Source organism: Eublepharis macularius, chromosome 7 (genome assembly GCF_028583425.1).
Source record: "Eublepharis macularius isolate TG4126 chromosome 7, MPM_Emac_v1.0, whole genome shotgun sequence".
NCBI classification, from domain to species: Eukaryota; Metazoa; Chordata; class Lepidosauria; order Squamata; family Eublepharidae; genus Eublepharis; species Eublepharis macularius.
The window spans coordinates 106,983,044-107,003,891 of NC_072796.1; the positions used below are offsets into that span (position 1 = coordinate 106,983,044).

Below are 20,848 nucleotides of genomic sequence, written 5' to 3' on the forward strand. Positions count from 1 at the left end.
CCCGCTGTGAACTCCAATGCACGATATTGTGATGGCTGTAACGGAAATTGGTGTTTTTAAGGTGTTATGGCTGAAGTGTGTTGGTCAAGCGGCGGCAAGGGAGAACTGAGGGAAGGGGCCGTTGGTCGCTGGAGGATCACGTGACCGTTTGGGCGGGAAAACGGTCGCTGAGGCGCGCGACAAACGGCCCCTTCGGAGCCATGGAAGCTCTAGAAAATTCTCCGGCGGCTGGCCTGCGCCTGCGCAGTCCCCATGTGTGTCAGCACAGAAGAACTCGATGAACATAAGTTACAGGTATGTTAACCCTGTTTTATCTGTGACTTGAGAAATGACGCCTATTATTATCTGGCGTTGCTATTCACAACTGCTCCGTTCTGCATTCTGATGGTCCTGGGTATTTCATACATTCTAAAAGCATAGAAAGGTGATCTGAGTTGCATCTGAATCAGAGATTGAGACTTTCATGCAAGCTTGCACCACTCAGTGGCAAAATTAAGCAGTGCATAAGACTCTTTTACTTTCAGTAAATTCCAGTTAACCATGATGTCAAGTATTATATATTGAGATTAACAGCTTTTTATTATAGTAAACATCTTTATTGGAAGCTGGAAGCAGATAGACAACACTGAGGCTCAACAGTAACTAATTTATACTTGCAGAAAAACCACACCCACTTTTAACAACAACCAATATAAAGTAAGCAGCTAGACTAGAGGGGGGCACGATCCAAAAAAAATTACCGATTAAGCTGATCAGGGATAGGCGCTGGCAATGACCCCAAATCACCGATCCACACCGATCATCTCCCGTTTCCGATCTGTGGATCGGATCGGGTGGCAGGGCGCCCCGCTGTTCCCAGCTATGTGGGAAGGTGGGTGGTGGCAGCGACCGCCAGGCCTGGCGGGCACGGGGAGGCGGCGATGAGCCGTCTCCCATCAGGGAGGGGACGTTCACACACACTTAAAGCAGGGGGGGGAAGTTTTTAACCCAGCGACGAGCCGCCTCCCGTCAGGGAGGGGACATTCACACACACAGACACTTAGATCGGGGGGGGGGAGTTTTTAACCCGGCGACGAGCCATCTCCCCTCAGGGGGGGAATGTACACACACACACACACACACACACACACAGAGCAGGGGAGAGTTTTTAACCCATCCCTGCCTCTCCAAATAGAGAGAGAGAGACACCCCGTCAACGTTTCAGCCAGCTTTTAAGAAAAAGCAGGGACAGAACCCTCCATTCCTCCCCATCCAATTTTAAAAGCAAGCAGCCAATCTTCCAAAAGCATATTTTAAACACACACACAGAGCCGTGAATGAGGTTTTCCCACAAAATACAGTGTTTTAAAAGCAGGTTAAAAACAGAGAGTGACAGACAGAAACACAGCCATTCCTCCTACAAAGCCCCGCTTTTTTAAAAAAGCAAAAAACGTTTGGAGTGCCCATGGCTACAGAACACCCCCTTCCCCCTCCCTCCCCTGGGTCTCTTCTCCCAACTGGTGAGTGCGTTGATGCTCCGTGGTTGGAAGGAAGCCCTGCTGATCAAGGAAAGCTGGGCTTCCATTCGGGTTTCCAGGGCAACAGAAGGAGGACTAACACAGCTCAGGCATTCCCCTGGCTCCGTTGCCCCGGGAATAGATTACTGGCGCCTGATTGTCTGCATCCCCGATCAGATCCCGATGGCCCAAATCAAGCCCCGATGAAGGCCCCCCCCCCCGAACGCTGGATCGGTCGCCATGGACGGCACCAATCCACCGGGTCCCGATCGCGCGAATGCCATTATCGTGGGTATTTTTCTATCGTAATGCCGATTGTGCCCATCTCTAAGCTAGACTCCTTCATTTGCATGAACTATATACAAAGTAACTACTTGCACAGTGATTGGACTATAAGGCAACAGTTATGATTGGCCATTACCAGCACAAAGGACCAATAGTCTTGTAGGCCTCAGGAACCTTCGTTCCTACTCAAGCAATACATAACACCAAGGGACAGGGCCATGCCCCCACACTTAGTGACACCTGTAGGATCCAGCAGGCCTGACACACCACACCAGTGACGGGAGGCTTCCAGGCAGCCCAAGAGGCCCAGAACAACCCTGGAACAGAGAACCTAGGAGGAGCCTTTTAAACCTCCTGGGGAGTACCTGCCCCCAGGCAACCAGTTCTTAGGCTGATCTAGGGAGGATGAGGCCAAGCCACACCCCTGAGAACAGAGGGTAAACTAAAGGCCTGGAGATTACCCCGCTCCCCTTACTGAGGCATTGCCCCACTCTGGCTGGGGAAAAGGTAGACCCTGGAGTGTGCACTTCCCTCAAATTCCTGCCCCCAATCGTTTAAGTATGACACATGACAACAAATGTAGGCCCTTGAGATGACTGGAGTTTGTTTCTCCCCACAAATCAGCAATCTAAACAAGGAGTAAACACAATTCCAATTTGCTCATACATCTACATTTGGACATGCAGGTAGGATTGCCAGCCTCCAGAGGTCAGTTTCCCTGAAGAAAATGGCTGCTTTGGAGGGTGGAGTCTATGGCATTATGAGGTCCCTCTTTTCTCCAGGTTCCACCATCAATATCCCCAGGAATTTCCTGACTTGAAGCTGGAAACCTTAATACAAAAAACATTGAAGTTTAACTGAAGGCTTCCAAAACCAGGAAGCTTTAAGTTGTGTTTTCTGTTTGTTTGTATATTATTTACTGCATTTTTGTCTGGCCCTTTCTCCAAGGACCTCAGGGCTGTCTGTTCCTATATTTTATCCTCACAACAACCCTGTGAGGTAAGTTAGGCTGAGAGAGAATGACTGGTCCCAGGTCAACAACTAAGTTTCATATTAAGTGGGGATATGAAACTAGGCATTACCAGTTCTACCCTTGTATGGGCTCCATACCTAAGGAGAGGAGGGAGGGAAACATTAACACAACGAACAAATGAGGTTCATGCCTTCAAAAGATGAACAGAGGGTTATTGTAACATCTGAATGCCATCTTTTTCAAACTCTTAAACAGGCTTGAAGTCCCCTATGTATCTAGACTCTTTAGTCTCCCTTGAAGATGCTGCCATTTTTAATTATACAGTTGGTTTGTCAGCAAGAACATTAATGGGAGCCTTTTTAAGTGGCTGGTCCCAAGTTAGAGAATTTTTCCACCTAGCAGATAAGCTGGACTTTAGGTCTTCTGAAAGAACTGTAGAACTAATTTCTCTGGATTGGTCTTTAGGTTACCAGAGGAAAAGATGGAGAATGTATAGAGCAGGACTCTGTCTTGGCAATTTTTTTTTTTGCCAACCAAGATATTCAGGATGGGGTGGGCTGAACATCTAAATAAATGTGTGAATAAAACTGATAAGTTGGACAAAACTGAAACATGTCACTCATGTTCTGATATCCTTTTTCAGCAACCTTGACACAGAAGAGCTGTTTGGTAAGTTGTTTTTTTAAAAATTATTATTTGAATAGAGAAACTGAACACTTCAGGCAGGGCCCAAACATGGGGTGGGGGATTACTGTTTAATAACCCAGTTGTGGGGAACATTATTTCAAACCAGCCACTTTGAAACTAAAAGGTTTTTTTAGTTTGTGTGGAAAATGACCATTTCACTTCTTATCAAGTGCCAGCTTCCTGACCTAAGGTCAGAACTTTATTTATTCCAGGTGTTGGGTGAAAGCCTTGTATCCCAGTCAAAGATCATCCAGTGTTATCTTTTAAACCTTTATTTAAGATTAGCCTACTTTTTCTTGAAATAATTAAGTAAACAAAGATCACAAGATGGTACATAGAACACTAGTATATGTCAAAGAGATAAGACATATACTTAATTAAGTTGTACTTAAAATGAATTACAGATTCTAAGATTCTTGCTAGAACCTTTTCAGAAAAGAAAACAACAATCACCTTGTGAGGTGGGTGGGGCTGAGACAGCTTTGGAAGAGCTGTGACCAGGGCCGTTTCCAGATGGCTTACCTGCCTCCGGAACGTTGCGCCATCTTGCGGGGAAAGCGCAAAATATCGCGTTTTCTCACGCAAGTTTTGTGCGACGTCGCGCAACATCGTGCAAAACTTGTGCGAGAAAACGCGATATTTCGCGTTTTCCCCGCAAGATGGTGCAACGTTCTGGAGGCAGGTAAGCCGTCTGGAAATGGCCCAGGGCTCACTTTGAGGGGGAACGCACAGGAATGCAGTTCCGGCAGTTCCCCAAAGAGGTAACATGACAGGTGGCCCCACCCACCTGACTCTCAGCCATTTTGGGCCCTTTTCGGCCTGGATTGGGGCCGAAACAGCTTGGATCGGGCCTCTGACGGGTGGTAGATCACTCTCCCCCTCAGCAGCGGCCCGATCCTGACCATTTTGGGCCCCTTTTTGGCCATTTTCAGCCCCTTTTTGCCATTTTTGTCCCAATTTCAAACCTGAAAGGCCAGGATTGGGTACAAAACAGCCAGGATAGGTGATGTCAAGGGGTGTGGCATATAGACATCAGTTATGCTAATGACACACTTCCAGTGATGGCAAGGGGTGTGGCATATGCTAATGAGTTATGCTAATGAGTTCCTCCAGCTCATTTTTTATGAAAGGACCCCTGGCTATGACTGACCCAAGTCACCCAGCTGGTTTCAAGCAGAGGAGTGGGGAATCAAACCCGGTTCTCCAGATTAGAGTCCTGCTGCTCTTACTCACTACACCAAATTGGCTCCTTATTGTTTTCTATTCTATTAAATTTATGCATTACCTATTTTATCCTACTATTTATTTGTGGGGTGGGGGTAGTTTCGCTAAGCCTCTTGGCTACCAAAGAAATCTGACTGGCAGAGCTGATCCTGTTTGATAACACTCGCTAATTATGTAAAATGTAGCAGCCAAGAGCACCTAGAGATGCTGTGGAGTTCGATAACCTTTTTTGCTAATGCTGAGTACAATCTAGAAATACTTTTGCAGAACAAAATGCAGCTGTGACATGTTATTTTAAATTCAAATACCTTTTTGGAAAGTCCTCTTTCATTGGTGCAATACAGGACAGAATTCCTGCACCTTTTGTAATTCTGTAGAAGAGGGTATGTTGTCACATGGAAAGCTCGGACATGGAAAGCAACCTCTGTTGAGATTCTTCTGCACAGCAGCTACTAATACAGGTCCTTTATTGCATCTGGTGTGGCAAGAGATATTAACAAGCAAAATCCCAGCGCTGGATCTCCAGCATATAGTACAAGATTCGTTAGGTTATGGCAGTACAAAAAAATAATACTGTGAGATGAAAAGGGCTAAAATAGGCCTGTTAGATATGTTTGCTATGTTAATGTTTGAGGGTCATGCAGCTTGACATCTCTCAATGAGGATAGAAGCAGATAGCTTAATCTTTGTGTTGTTTTTTCAGTCTCCTTGTTTTGGATTTCAGTAATATGTGCTATATTTTTCCTCATCCTAATGCTGTTAAAATCAGCTGTTCTAGGACAGGAATACCAATTCTGTATTTACTTTCCTTCAGTAATAAATATGCACTTCACCTTCCTTCTGTAGGTTATCTGATTAAACTTCATCGTAATCCTCCTGACTATGCGATAATATCCCTTCTCTTCAACCCCTCCATTTGAATTGCTTAATAATTACATGGATTCTCTATCAGTTTTTTTCTTGTACTCTTGGGCAGAATTCCATAGTGTTATGATTTTAAATGCATTATTAGTTTCCTTATTAAAGAGCTGGTGGTTTAGAGACTGAACCATTAAGCCAGAAGGTCCCTGGTTCAAATCTCACCATTACCAAGAAGCATGGTATGGTGTGTTGGAGTGTCAGATCTGGGAGACCTAGGCTGGAATCCTCATTCTGCCATGGCAGAGCCTGACCCAAAGTCACAGGGTTGTCATTGTGAGGATAAATGGAGTAGAGCAGCTTTGGGTTCCCATTGGGAGAAAATGTAGGGTGTAAATATTATAAACAAAATAAACAAACTTGGTAGGTGCCCTTAGACAAGCCATTCTAGCCTTCTCCCGATGTTCTAAGCACGTACAATCAATATACTGATGGGGGGAAAAAACCTTCCAGTGGAAGACAGATCCTTATGCTTCTAGTTGTACTCATGCACTTATGTGATACATGTTAACATGTGATGTTTAAATTCCTGGATTTTTCCTTGTTTTTGAGCAGTGAATTTCTCGTTCTTCTAGAATATTTTTCCAAGCACCTGGGGGAGTATGAAAATGTTCTGTCTGCTTTGGAAGACCTCAATGTATCTATTCTGAAGGCAATGGACACAACGAAGAAAGTAAGGGGGAAATTTTTTATTATTGACGCGTTAAACGTTCGGTGGTGGTTATGGCTCAAGTATAGGGAACTTGCTTTGTAAAGAAATGTTTTTGCCTAGCCTGCTTAGTGATCTTGAATTGTCCTGATGAGGACTGGAGATGATGGGGTTTCTACTCCTGGTTCTTACACCAAATCATTGTAGGGCATTCATTACTGAGTTGGTGCAGGATTAGAGAGGCTGCAAACAGTGTGGGTAGGCTGGGATAGAATTGGTACACCAGAAAGGAGGTCAAGTTGTCACCATCATTCCTGAGATTGAAGAAGAAAGCAGATATATGGCACAGACACACAGTTGGGAGGCAAGCAAGAAACTGTCCAGAAGCACTATAGGCTTCCTTCAGTGAAGATCTGTCTGGAAGCAGTGCTGCTAAGTGCTAACCTCAGAGCTGTACGGCAAGCAGCAGCATGGCTGGGTTGGCTGCTTGAGATCACTTGACTGCAAATCAGGAAGAATCTCGCCTGCTGTGTTTGTATTCTAGCTTGAACTCTCCCTCTGACTGGGATGCCAGTGATTTACGGGATTAGTGAATCCACACCTGACCCACAGAATCCAAACCCTAGGGTATTGGTGAACATGTCGTTGGGGCATTAATTGAAACTCGCAATATTTTATGGGGACCATGAATCTCTTAAGAATGAAGCTGCATCAGTGGTATCCCCAAGGAAGAGAAAGGAATTTGCCTCAGGAAGTAGTTCTGGGGGCTGTTTAAAGGGGGCAAAGTATCATTTTTTGTTATGAGGAGGGCACCGTTTCAACTTTCTACTACAGCCAGTGAAATATACAATGTCATTCTTAAGATATACCCTTGCCATGAGACCTCCTTGATTACAGCCAGGCTTTCCAAGGGTTATTTTCATTTATACAAAGAATTCTTGGTAATTTTTTGTAAATCTAGTCAAATGCTCACAGGGACAAACTGATGAAGGCACATACCTTGACCATTGCTTTCTACCTGTGCTCCTGAAGTACTTCATCAAAGAGGAATAAAAATGGATAATGTATACAAGCAACTTCTTAAAAATTTTAAAACATTCCAGCTATGTACCTGGCTACCACGGATGAAAGGATGCTAAAGTAGATGGACTGTGATGTGACCCCCCCACAAGACAGTTCCAAATATGTTTGGAAATTTGGTGTTAATTACTAAGTCTGAGAGCCAATGCAATAAAGCTGATGGTGATGATATTTGGAAAGTATTTTCTGGAATTTCAAGGTTTGTTTACTGTAATTTTATTTACACCATTTTTGAGTTTGCCTTTCTTCCAGGGAGGGACTTAAGGTACATGCAACAGTCAACACAAAGGCCAACCCCTCACCCACAAGCCAATCCACTAACTGTGCAGCCCTAAGTAGAGTTACACCATTCTTAGCCCATTGGTTAGAAGGGTTCTTAGGACTGCACTGTTAAAATACCTAGTCACTATTTATTTTAAAAGCCCTTTCAAAAAATCTGGCCTTGCAATAACTAACAAAGTGAGGGACTTCCTGACAGATGCCAGAAAGCAGGGGTTGCTGTGACATATGCTCTGAAACAGGAACAATCTGTCTCTGTCTGCAAGACGACACCATCAATAGGCTCTGGTCCAAAGTGGAGTGGCTATAAAGGAGCATTTTTGTGTAAGGAAGTCCCACAGGTGTGGTTCTTCGACCAAGAGCCTTAAAGCTGATGGCCTTGAACTGAACGCAAAAACCAACAAGCAGCCAATGAAGAATTCTCAGCACAGGGGTTATGTGCTCATTGGAGCTTGTTTGAGCTAATAAATGAGCAGTCACCTTTTACACCAGCTGAAGTTTCCCCGAGCAAAGAATGTTACAATAGCCCATCCTCAAGGTTACTGTGGCATAGATAAACTGTATACCAGAAGAGATGGATAAAGATCAGAAATATTTCATAATACATGGAGTAACAGCAGCAAGAATTCTACTAGCATCTTATTGGAAACAATCAACAATACCCCAACAGGAGGAAGTAATAGTGAAGATAATGGAAAATGCAGAAATGGACAAATTAACCTCACTAATGAAAGGACAGATGGAAGAAGATTTTGCTGCCCCATGGACCCCTTTTTACAACCCTTTGATGGACGGACGGCCAGACACGGCCCCAGACAATCTGGCCAGAGCTCTGGAGGCTGTGACGGCATGGTTGAAACAGAGCAGGCTGAAACTGAACCCGGTGAAGACGGAGGTCCTGCAGCTGGGATGGGGGCTGCCAGATGTTGGGATCCAGCTCCCTGCCCTGGATGGGACACCACTGGCAACTTTGCCAGTGGTGAAGAGTCTGGGCATGCGCCTGTCGGTGGAGGCCAAGGTCACAGCGGTTGCCAAGTCTGCATTTTTCCATCTTCGTCAGATCAGGCAACTTGCCCCCTACCTGACGCCCCAGGACCTGGCTACAGTGACCCATGCAACGGTCACCTCCAGGCTAGATTACTGTAACTCACTCTACGCTGGGCTACCCCTGGGCCTGATCCAGAAACTACAACTGGTCCAGAATGCGGTGGTGCGGGTCCTGACTGGTATATCCTACCAGTCACATATCACACCTGTCCTGCGCCAGCTGCGCTGGCTTCCGGTTGAATTCTGAATCAGGTTCAAGGTATTGGTTCTTACCTTTAAAGCCCTGAGCAGGTTGGGACTGGCATATCTTCGGGACCACCTCTCCCTGTATGTTCCCCGGAGACCGCTTCAATCAGCGGATAAATGTTTACTGGTGGTCCCCAGCCCTAAGGAAGCCCGCCTTGCTTCAACCAGGGCCAGGGCCTTTTCCTGGCCCCAGACTGGTGGAACGCTCTGTCAATGGAGACCCGGGCCCAGCAGGACATATTATCATTCCGCCAGGCCTGTAAGACAGAGCAGTTCTGCCAGGCGTTCGGTGGTTGAAGGGGGTGGTGCCATGTCAGCCTCCCACCTTTGGGGTGTGGGGGGGTTCTCCCCACCATTGCACTTGGTTAATTTATTTCATTATTGTTTTGTATATTGATTTTAGTATTGTTGTTTTTTTGTTTTTATTGATTTTAAACTGTTCACTGCCCAGAGCCCCTGAGGATAGGCAGTATATAAATTGAAATATAAATAAAATGAATAAATAAAACTGGATAAAAAACAAAAATAAAGACTTGAATGACTAGTGACCATATAAATGCAGTATTGTAATTTGCTACTAATAATCATAGTTAAATGATTGGTAAGGTGAAATGTGTAGATAAGTAGAATCCTGACTCAAGCAGATTTTATGATGTTACTGTTATGTCTTTTCCTTTATATCCCCCCTTTTTCCCCTTATGAGAAAACCAATAAAATACTTATTTTAAAAAAAAGGTTACTGTGGCATAGATCAGTTTAGTCAAATGGCTGAGCCCAAGTATGTGTGTGCGTGTGTTGCGGGGTGTGTGTGTGTGTGTGTGTGTGGTGTGTCAACTTCTGTACCACACTAAGATAAAAATACACACATAAGGTTAATTTCCCAAGTTCCAACTTTTGTGTTGACTATATTGACTGCATAGATGGTGCGCTATGGTTAATGAGACATGAGAGGACAATGTCGAGAAGCTTCTTTGCAATGTACAGGTTGGGGTGGGTGGGGGTTGAACATGGAATTACAAGGATCTCACACTATCAGGTTCTGTGTTTTTCTAGGCAGTGTTTTTCTAGGCAGTCTTTCAGACACCTGGCTCATTAATTCATAAGCAATGAAAGAAAATGTAAATGTTGGCTAATAGGCTTTAGCTGTGGAGCTTGGAGTCATATCAACAAAGAATGCTAGATTGGTTCAGTAGGAAAACTAGACCCTCCAAAGCTATAGAGTCCTTCATTGAGTGGATGTTTTTCCTGAGGAGAAATGCTGGGCCAAGTCCCTGGATGAATCATTCATCTTTGGTATCCAGGGTAACCAAGTAAAGGGAGAGGGGGAAAGTCAGTCTGCAAATGACAAACACCAGATCAGCATTTCTTGGAAATGGAAGCAAAACCATAACTCAGGTGAAAATATTTCAAATGAAAAATGGTTTTCTTTGTAAGTAATTTATATCCCTGTATTATTAACTGGTTTGAAATCATGCCTGAAAACAGTTCTGGTAATAATTGTTTAACAGATGTGTGAAGGCAACATAGTGGTGTTGAAAGAAAACTGAAATATGCCTACCCTGGTCGAATCCACATTACTCATTCTAGGTCGCATGTTCCCCGCATTCCCCACGCAATCCCGAGTGCTGGTCACATTACCTCATTAAACAGACGCATTTCATTCGCATTTCTCCCAAATATGTGGTCACAGGTTTTCAACGGGAGTTTCACGGTGGCTGTGAACGGGCCAATGCACAATTTACGTGGTTTTTTTTAAAAACCACCCCCCTTCCTGTCTCTCCGGCCGTTCCGAGAGTTCCTATTGGCTGATTCAACTTGCAAGTGCTCCGTAGTCTGCAAAAGACTGTTTTTGACTTCATAGCATTGGATTTATTGATTATGCTGTTTCTGAATCAAATCTGGTAGTTTGAAAAATAATTTTGGGGTGAATCCATCCTCAGAACAGACTCGCGAAACTTCCTTTTTAACTGTTTTTTTTTTTATTTTATATTACTGTGATATCGAAATTACGAAATATCAAAATAATGACACTCCAAGGAAGTGAAACTTCAGTAAAATTCAGGCACTGAACTGTCCTGCATAGGAAATGCCCACGAAAGCTTCCCACATACTTCCAAATTTCCAAAAAAGAAATGGGAGAGAGCCATCAGTGCTGTCAGTGGGGGAAAGAGAGGCATCATTATCATCAATGATGTTTCTTTATAAGGCAAGATTGAAATAATGGAAAAGTGCACTCAAAAAATTTTTTTTAAATGGGCGGGAAAAAAGGTCCCGCCCAAAAAAGCGGTTTTCGAGCAGCCGTGTGAACGGAGGTACGCGTGAGAAAGACGGATTGGAAGCAGGAATGTGAACAAAGAGGGGGAAATTGCGGATTGGAGGCAAACGGAAGATATCCGATATACATGCGGGTAATGGGTGAATGTGGATTCGACCCCTGTCTGAGGCCCAAAATGTATGCTGGAAGGAGTATATGGCTGCCCTTGAGAGCCTACATCTCTAGCACCAAAGAATTGTGATGTGAAAATGACACACTTAAGAATGCAGTGGAACCCACCCACCCCCCGTTCCACTGCATTGGCTGCTATCTGCTGGAGGACAGCGATTCTGAACATGATGGCCTCTTCTTTGACTATGAATTTTTTTTAAAAAACCATGACCAGATAGCATGTATATGTGTGTGTTGGGGGGGGGAGCCTATGGAGCTGTCCTGGAAGCAGCAACAGGTTGCTCATTACATATGGGTTGTCTGAGAATTTGTGATGCATCATATCCATGGACCGAGGAAAATGAATGAAGCATCACTTTGATGGCACCAAATTCATTTTTAGAAAACCAGGAAGGAACCTCTCCTTCCATTTATTTAAAACATGTATACGCGGCTGCTTCAGTAACTTTCTTGAGGCATCTCACAAAATAAAAGAGAAAATCATTTTTTTAAGTCTATAAAATCAGAAGGTGCGAAATACTCTGGAAGAATTTTCCAGAACTTATTGAATTTTTTTTTGGCTTCTCAGCTCTAAACCACCCACCCACCAATAAATTTAAGTGGAATTTGGTGGTGTGCCATGGATAGGCAAAAGGTGAAAGCTCCCAATGGCACAAGTGTTCTCATCAAGACACTTATATGCAAAACTCCCCTGAGACGTTTAGCTTCCCTCAGAGTTCCTTAGATGTCCTGTGCCAAGCAGGAATCTCCAAATTCAGGATCATTTACTGTTTGCTCCATGACGTCACCCACGGACACTGAACAGAGCTCCACCACAATGGACTGGTGGTAGAAGGCAATAAGAGGAGTGGGGGAACAGAAAAGGAGGTGCACCTCTGGAACATTCCTTTCCGAAAGGAATATCAAGCAAAAAGCATCCAGGATTGGAGTTTATGACGTAAACATTGTACCACTCCAGTCTGGCTTTCTTCCTCTCTGGTTTTCTGCAACCAGCTTCATGTCACTGTAAACACAGTGAAGGGAATGGCTCTTCTGTCTCTGCTGACAAAGTCTTGGATTTGCTTCACCAGGCACCATGAGTACGGCTTCAATTGTGGGGGGGGGGAGCCCTAGGATGATTCCTTGGGCTGCCAAGTGGGGAGGGGTAGTGCACTTCCATCCTCAGACACCCTATGACACTTATTTAGGGGCAAGTTTTCAGTGGCATCGCTGTGATGATTATTAGGGCCAAATCTTGAGCAGGCATTGATGACTGTAGTCTGTGTGCCAGCCTGCTTGCTCTTTGAGACTTTACTGTTGTGTGTTCTGGTAGTCTTCATGTCATGTCATTGAGAAGGGGACAGAACCAGCAACAATGTCCAATTGTGTGTGTGTGAATTGTCGTCAAATTGCAGCCGACTTATAGTGACCTCATAGAAGGTTTTCAAGGCAAGAAACCCGCAGATGTGGTTTGCCATTGCCTGCCTCTGAGCAACAACCCTGGATTTCCTTGGACATTCAAGTACTACCCAGGGCTGACCCTGTGTAGGTCCTGAGATCTAATGAAATGAGGCTAGCCTGGGCTACAAATCAGGCTGTAAAACAATACGCGAAATACCAAAAAAAGTTTGGCTAATGCCATGTTATTGAGTCACTGAGGCACACAAGGCAGGGAGTGAAAACCCTGGATATTTATAGAAGAGTGTCAAGGGAGAGGAAGGAGACGGGATAAAATGTGGCATATCAATCCCGTTTCTTCTCTCCTGGAGATGAGTTGCTATGAGCCACTTTGATTGCAAAATAGAACTGTGACTAGATTAACAATTGGTTTGAGAGAGATTTCTCTCATGTCTGTCAGAGTCAGGTTACAATTTTCCTGATCCAAGTGGAAATGGGGAGGACTGTGTTCAGCCACCTCGCCTGACTCAACAACCTGAAGGACTGAAAACTGAATATTCAGAGATTTGAAAGCCTTCTTGATTTTTGTTATATTTTGCTTCATTGTATGTTTATGACAGAAGCAAAAGCATAATGAACTGGACTTCATTATTCCGTATAAACCAGCAGAAGCCACATGGAATTGTCTCCTAAAGCGGTCAAAAGATCCACTTCCCACTTCATGTGGCAATCCTGTGTGCCACAACTGCACTAAAGCTTCCTGCAGTAAACATGAAGGAGAGAAACATGAAGTCACAGATAATATGCACCGTTCAGGCACAGCTCAAATTAGAGTTATGCAATGGATTTTTTAGTTTTGGCTCATTTTGCTTGTTAAAATTTGTTTCAGATTCTCTTAAGCTTAGGTCACATCTTTAAGTTTCTTAATCCAGTGATTGTATGTTCATTGGTTGCAATGGGTTTCAACCCATTCTCAGGTTTAACTCCCTTTCCCCCTCAAACAGAGAAGAAATTCTCAGTAATTGGACCCCTTGTCCAAAGGAGCCTCTCTCCTAAATTTTTGGCAGACAGAGGAAGGCATGCCTGTTCTAGAACACAGCAAGATTGGCCGCTCCCTTTCTGGCAGGTACAAGAAAAGCCCTTGCCTCTTTCCCTAAAGATGCCACTCATACAACACAGTTTCAAGCATGGGGGGGGGGCAAATTAGATTTTAAGCCAAACCTCTGCTCTGTTCTACACTGACCCCTCACCCAACCCATTTTCAGCCATGCTGTGGTGGGCTGCAAGCAAGGCATTTCTTTGCTTCTTCCATCAAACTAAAGCCCAAGAGCTGGAACGGCTCAGGCTGGCAAGCCATACCTCTGCTGATCCAGAACAACAGTCCACCCCCGCATCCATTGAGCTGGCAGTGTGATTGTGGGGAAAGCGCTGTTTATTTTTATTTAGTTTATTAAAATATTATTAAAATATTTATACCCCGCCTTTCTTTTGTGGTGGTGCAAGGCATCTTACAAATACAAATTAAAAACACACAAAGTAGAATAAAAGCACAAATGATCCCAGCCCCAAATACCAGCAGCCTACACGCCATGAAGAGCCCTAGTGAATAAAATAGCTTTGCAGAACCTCATAAAAACATCTAGATATGGCTACCCTATCACCCCTCTCATTCCATAGGCTGAGAACTGCTATAGCAAAAGCCTGGGCTCTAGTCTGTGCTGCAGCATGGGAGTTAAGTGGTTGGGCTGTGAATCAGCATTCTGATGGTTCAGATTTTACTACTGCCATGACCTTAGTATGTGGTCTTGAGAAAGCCACTCCTCTCAGCCCCAGCTCCCCAGCTGTATTGTGGGGCACTAATCTTTCAAGAAGAGCAGTATATAAGGGCAGTTGTTGTTAATAATAATAACGATGATGAAGCCAGGCAGGCTAATAACCTTAGGACCATAGTTGGCACATGGGAACATATGGAAGAGATGCTTTTTAAGACATGTGGGTCCTAGGCCATGAAGATCTTTAAAGGTCATAAACCAGCACCTTGAATTGAACACTGAAACAAACTGGTAAACAATGTGGTGGTGGTGGTGGAGACAGCCCTCAAGTCAGAGTAAACAATGTAGCTGTTTTCAAATTGGTGAGGTGTGTTCCCATCAGCTAGTCTGTGACCATAATCAGGCTGCCACATTCTGAACCAGTTGCAATTTCGGGATCATCTTTAAGGGCAACCCCACTTATTGTGATGGAGTAAAACAACCCCTCAGGTCCCTCTTTTTACCACAGCCCAGGTCTCAAGCTACTAGACCATAATGAGGTGTTGACCACTCCCGGCTTCATCCCACTCATTCCCTTTCACAAAAAAAGTTTACTCTCTACTGCCACTAGCAGGCCATTAATAGAATTGCAGTCTAACAATATACAATCAGACTTTCTGTTAAAAAAAACCACATTTATTTATTTAATTTATGTCATTTATAGTCCGCCTTTCTCACTGAGACTCAAGGCAGATTACACAGTATGAGATGAGTGCAATCAATATCAAGTACATTTCAATACAGTATCAAGGACATTTCGATAATCAATGCCATAGGGTAAATAGATACAAGTTTAAAAGACATAGTATTAGCAAGAATCCTACACAGAGTAGAAAAAAATACTGAAACAGAACAATCAATCCTAGAACTAACATTAGACGACATCAAGACAGGTGGTACACAGGAGTACATATTTAAAGCAACAGATAATATGTAAGGCAATATAGTGATGAAGTTTATGGTCCCTAACTCATTAGCAAAGCATCTGAGACCCCATCCCTACAATACAGCCCTCCCATTTGAGTAAAAAACCTTTTTGAATAATTCAGTTTTACATTGTTTGTGGAAAGCCAGGAGAGTGGGGGCTCTCCTGACCTCCTCAGTCAGGTCATTCCACAGGCAGGCCACCACAGTGAAAGCCCGTGTACGAGCTGCTGCTGACTTCACCTGTGCGCAGCCTGGGACCTGCAGGAGACTCTGTTCAGATGAGCAAAGCTGCCGTGGAGGAACATAGGGAGGGAGGCAGTCCCGCAGGTATGCTGGACCATGGCCATGAAGAACTTTGTATGTAATAACCGATACCTTGAACAGAGCCCGGTAACTGATCATCAGAATCAGACAATGTGGAGATAGAGTGGAAAGTCTTTAAATCTTATTTGTTAAAGATATTCTGAACTATTCCCTGCCTCTCTCTTATACCTTGATAAGTGTGCACCAAAGTATGAACATTTTTCCTGGTTGCAAAGACCAAATAACTCTAATTTCAGGAAAAAAATTATCTTAAAGAATTTATCATACAGTTTGTACAAGTGAAAGCATGCAGTTTAACATCACAGAGATAAGTTTAGACCTAGGGAAAGTGGAATGCATTTAAACCTATTAGGTTTTCTTCATGCCCATGTGCTGTACTCTTTTGCTGTTCAAGAAATAGGAAGAAATATCTTAATAGTGATAGGTGTTTTGTTCAGGCTCTGTCCATATCAGATTGCCTTCATTTCCACCTGGCTGGTCAGCTCTTTTCAGACCCTGTGCCAGTATGCCACTCCTTTAGAGTTGCCACAAAGAATATCCTTGTGTTCTAAGCAAAAGTTAGCCTCTAAAACACGTCTGCCGCTCTTCCAGAATGACTGCATTTCTGAGAATGGCTGCTAACCTCTGGGGAGGGCTACTTCTGTCTACTAACCACAACTCAAGCCCCTCCACTGGGTGAGAGGAGGCTAGAACTATTTACTCACTTTAAGGATCAAAAATCTCTACTGGGTACATGATGCAGCTGTTGGATTGCTTTCAAAGCCACCAAACTCTGCAGCTTTGAAATCAGAAGGAAGTGAGAAGGTGGGGGGGGGGGAGAACTGACCAAACTATCTGTAAAGGCAGTTTGACCTCAGCCCTCAAGCATTCAGGGAATTAATTGAATGTTCACAAAGCAAAGTAAAAAGTTCTTACTAGTTGAACAAAGTGTTGTTTCGTCACAGAGTGCATTGCAGTAACCCAACTGCCAGAATACAAAACGACAAGGTTGCCAAATGAGCATGGCCAGGGCAGCTGAGTCTGAGAAAGGAAAGAATTGGAAAGCCAAATGCAACTGATTAGAAAGCACTCTTGGCTGCCACTCCAACCTGTTTCATAAACACGAAGTCTGGTTCGTGGGTACCTTGTCGCAGGGCAATGCTGTTTTGCATTAAAATGGGATAGGTATTCTTGCTGGCTGATGTATCTGTCAAGTACATACCTTCAGAGTCACTCTTTCTCCACATGGTCCCTCCTGTCTCCCTCACTTCCCCAGTGAAGCAGAAACTTAAGACACAAAAATCAGAGGAAATTTCCTTTGGATCTGTAATCCTTCTAAGGACGTGCTCAACTCATTGATTATGCTCACCCTCTCTAATCCAAGTAATGAACAGAATGAATGAAATCCTTCATTCTACTGTTATATTAAATTGGCTTCAGGAACTGCATTTAATTTTTTTGGGATTAGTGATCATTTCTATTTTATTAGTATTTTGCTTTTTCTCTTAGAATCTCATTTTCCTTGCTGCTCTTGCAGCTGAGAGTTGGTAGTCTGTGAATTGCACAAATTCCCCAAGCTGACAGATTTCATTTAGCTCTTTGCCCAGATTTTTCACCTCCAATATTTCCCTTGGTTACAATGCAGCACATGTTATCGACTGTGTAGCAGGTACAGGGAAATAAAAATTGCTATGGAGATGTGTGTTATTGCTTTTCTATTGCTCAGCACCAATCCAAGAAGTTCTAGATAGTTAGTCAGACTACACTTTAGGGGCATAAACTGGATAGTTGTTGTAGATCCTGAATAATAGCCAATTCTAAGCATTTGGTCTGACTCTAGATTGACATCTGGGACAATGTTTGCATGCCTTTAACTAAGCGTGTTTCACATAGGAGCACAGATCTGTGCAAATCTGTGTACAGTTACTTGGACATAAATGTGCACTGAACACTGATCTCAATGGATTTTAATTCTAAAGTGTGCTTAAGGTAGAGGCCTGAAATGAGATTCTGTTTAAATTGATCTCTTATGCAGATATAAAGACTGTGTTGGCCAGACAGTACATTTGCTTTAATGGCGTCTCTTCTGCTTTTTATTCCTGCATAAAGAACCCAGGAAGCTACCAGATACTGAATGAGGGCCAAGCTACGCATGACGAATGACACCTGAACGGCAAGTGGATTGAGTGGAGGGCAAGTGAACAGGGAGAAATACACTTGCCATTCAAGTGTCATTCTTCATGTGTAGCTTGGCCCTCAGACACTGGATATCAGTACTGTCTAATTTGCCTAGCAGCAGCTCTGCAAGACCTCTCAGAGTGGGAACTTTCCCATCCTTGCTATACAGAATCTCATTTTAAGCCAGAGGTGCCAAGAATTAAACATGGGATGCATGAAAGGCATGAAAGGCATGCACTACTGTGCTGAGCTATTTCCCTTGCCATACGGAAATGGAGGCACAAAATGGCTGAAAACGAGTCACAGCACTGGACCAGCCTAGCAAACTATTGCCTCTGGGTAGCGCAGTGGCTGTTCAATATCTAAGGCCAAGAACTTTCCCATCGTTGTTATTAGATATCTCCTTTCCATACTGCATATGCCAGGGACTGAACCTGGGACCTCCTGCAGGAAACGTATGAACAGTAGCTTTGAATAAGTCCCAGTTTTTAAGGGAAATTATGTCTGTGTAGGGGGAGATAGTTAACTGCTGCTTCTCCAGCACCGTAGCCACACATTGGACAGCTCATTTTAGGGCCTAATAAGGGGTTAGATCCCAAGTTAACTTTCCATTGATGTAAAAGCAGTTCTGCTGCTAGAATGGCAGTGCCATTAGTGAAGGGGGAGGGTGATTCTTGCCAATCCCCACTCCCGCTGCAGGCTCTATCCACTTTGGCCCTCCTGAGTACTATACCTAGGAGACCACTGACCTGAGGGAATGCAATTTGAGCGGGCGAAAGCAGCTGCAAGCGTAGCCCATGATTCCCCTGAGGCTTCACAGGACTGCTAGTTCTTGTGAGACTTCAGGGAAATTGACTGAACATGTACATGTGCACCCCCTTCCCGCCCCCCCATCCATTGCCCCTGCTACGGCTCAGCAGGAGGATTTAACTCATTCCTGCAGGCTTTTCCATTTCCCAGAAATGATTTCAGCATGTCACAGAAGTAAAGCCCCAGTATTTGGCCGAAAAACAGAAGAGTTCTTGCTCCAATGCCAGAGCAGTTCTAGCACGATGACTTCAGTACTGGAAGTAATGTCATTATGTTGCCAGAGCTCACATCTGTCAGTGACTGCAAAGGCAGAAATTGCCCCCACTGCTCGCCAGGGATGACTTGGCAACCCTAGTGAGGGGGTGGCTAGGTTGGCTCTCCAGGTTGTGCAGGAGAGACCCAGTAGAGAGGAGGCAGAGCCCAGTTCTGAGGCTCTGCAAGCCCAAGCAGGACAGGAAAGGGTGGAATGGATAACAGGGATGCTAAGGGCAGGGATACAAATGCCCCCAAACTTCACAAAATAGATTTGTACTGTCTGCTTTGACAGATCATTCCACCTCTAGACTTCATAAAAAAACCAGTTGTTTTTTCATACCAAGCAGAAGGTCACATCTTATCTTCCCAAATTCTGCAACAGCTATTTTAAACTCTAATCATTTTATTACAACAGTGGAATACTGCATCCATACAGTGTTTGGTATTTAATATATTTATAAGCATGATGGCCCCGAAGGCCAAATGCTGCGAGAGTAATGAAAAAAGTATCAAGGATGAGAGCTAGGAGGCAAACAATCTGGTGCTGCAAATGTTTCCTCTTGCGTGTTGAATGGAGTTTTCCCCGAATGGCGGTATAATAAAGACTCCTGGGGCTTCCTTTGATTTCTTGCCTAAGTTTAACACCCATGGAGCCTAGAGGAGCCAGTCCTTGAATTTTGCAGCTAGCAAGGAAGAATAATGCTCCCACATTAAATCAATATCAACAGCTTTTAGTATATAAACGCACAGAAAGTTTTCTATATAAATGCACCCTTTTTATCAATAACAATCAGAATGCATTTTCTTCTGTATCTCAGTTTAGCCTTACTGGAAATGTTACCTCTCTAGAATGATGCAATTACATGCATTTTTGCAAGGCATTTATAAAAACCCTAATTAGGTTTGCCAGGTCCCTATACTCTCCCAAAGAGAGGGGGGACCTGGAACTTACCTTGTGTCACTTATGTGCATCTTCTTCGCACACACTGCCCCACTACTTGCGCGATGACATCATTTCTGAAAGTGACATCATCACGCCAGCTGTGGGAGCACTCCTGCATTCCATGTGGGGCCGATTTGGCCCATTTGGGGCCCAAATCGGCCCCCCCAAAAACGTGGAAACACTCCCACAGCCAGCGCGATGACATCACTTCCAAAAGTGACATCACCACGCTCTCCGGGAGCGCGTACTTCACACGTGTTCCCAGGGTGCCTGCTGGTGGCAGGTGACCTCCAGTGGGCTCGCTACCTCTCACTGATCACTCATGGATCGGCAGGTGAGAGGGCAAATCCCCAGGAGTTTGCCCACCACTGGCAGGCACCTGGGAACTCTATCCCTAATGTGGATTCAAACAATGGTCTCCCTTGTCTAAGGGTCATCTCATAGATTACAAAATCCTTGTGTCTTCCATGTATCATGTCAACAGATGGGAGTCTTTCATACGTGCTACCTACCCTGAGTTCAATGTTTTTAGCAAGCAGGATTTTTTCCTGCTTGCTAGCTAGCTGGTTATGTCATTTATTATAGTCCGTCTTTCTCACTGAGAAGTTAGTTAGCTAGCTGGTTATGTCATTTATAGTCCGTCTTTCTCACTGAGACTCATGGCGAATTACATAGTATGTGATTAGCACATTTAGTATTAAGGGCATTTCAATAAACAATGCCATAGGGTAAATAAATTCAAGTTTACAAAGATATAGCATTAGCAAAAATCAATACAGAGTTGAAGAAATGCTGAAACAGAGCATAAGCAGTTCTAGGACTGACATTAGACATGGAACTACCCTTTGATCGAACTACCTTCGAACTACCCTTTGATCGAACTACCTTCTTTGATCGAGTGACCAGCTTACTGG

General features: G+C 44.0%; 1 protein-coding gene across 1 annotated transcript in view; it reads left to right on the forward strand.

Moving 5' to 3' along the window:
- The window catches only part of NECAB1 (N-terminal EF-hand calcium binding protein 1), a 74,127-nt gene that overhangs the window by 31,576 nt on the left and 21,703 nt on the right, over window positions 1–20,848 (forward strand). The window contains exons 4-5 of the mRNA XM_054985409.1: window positions 3,398–3,423; window positions 6,159–6,256. Of these exons, the coding sequence (XP_054841384.1) occupies window positions 3,398–3,423; window positions 6,159–6,256 (124 nt within the window). The remainder of the gene's footprint in view (window positions 1–3,397; window positions 3,424–6,158; window positions 6,257–20,848) is intronic.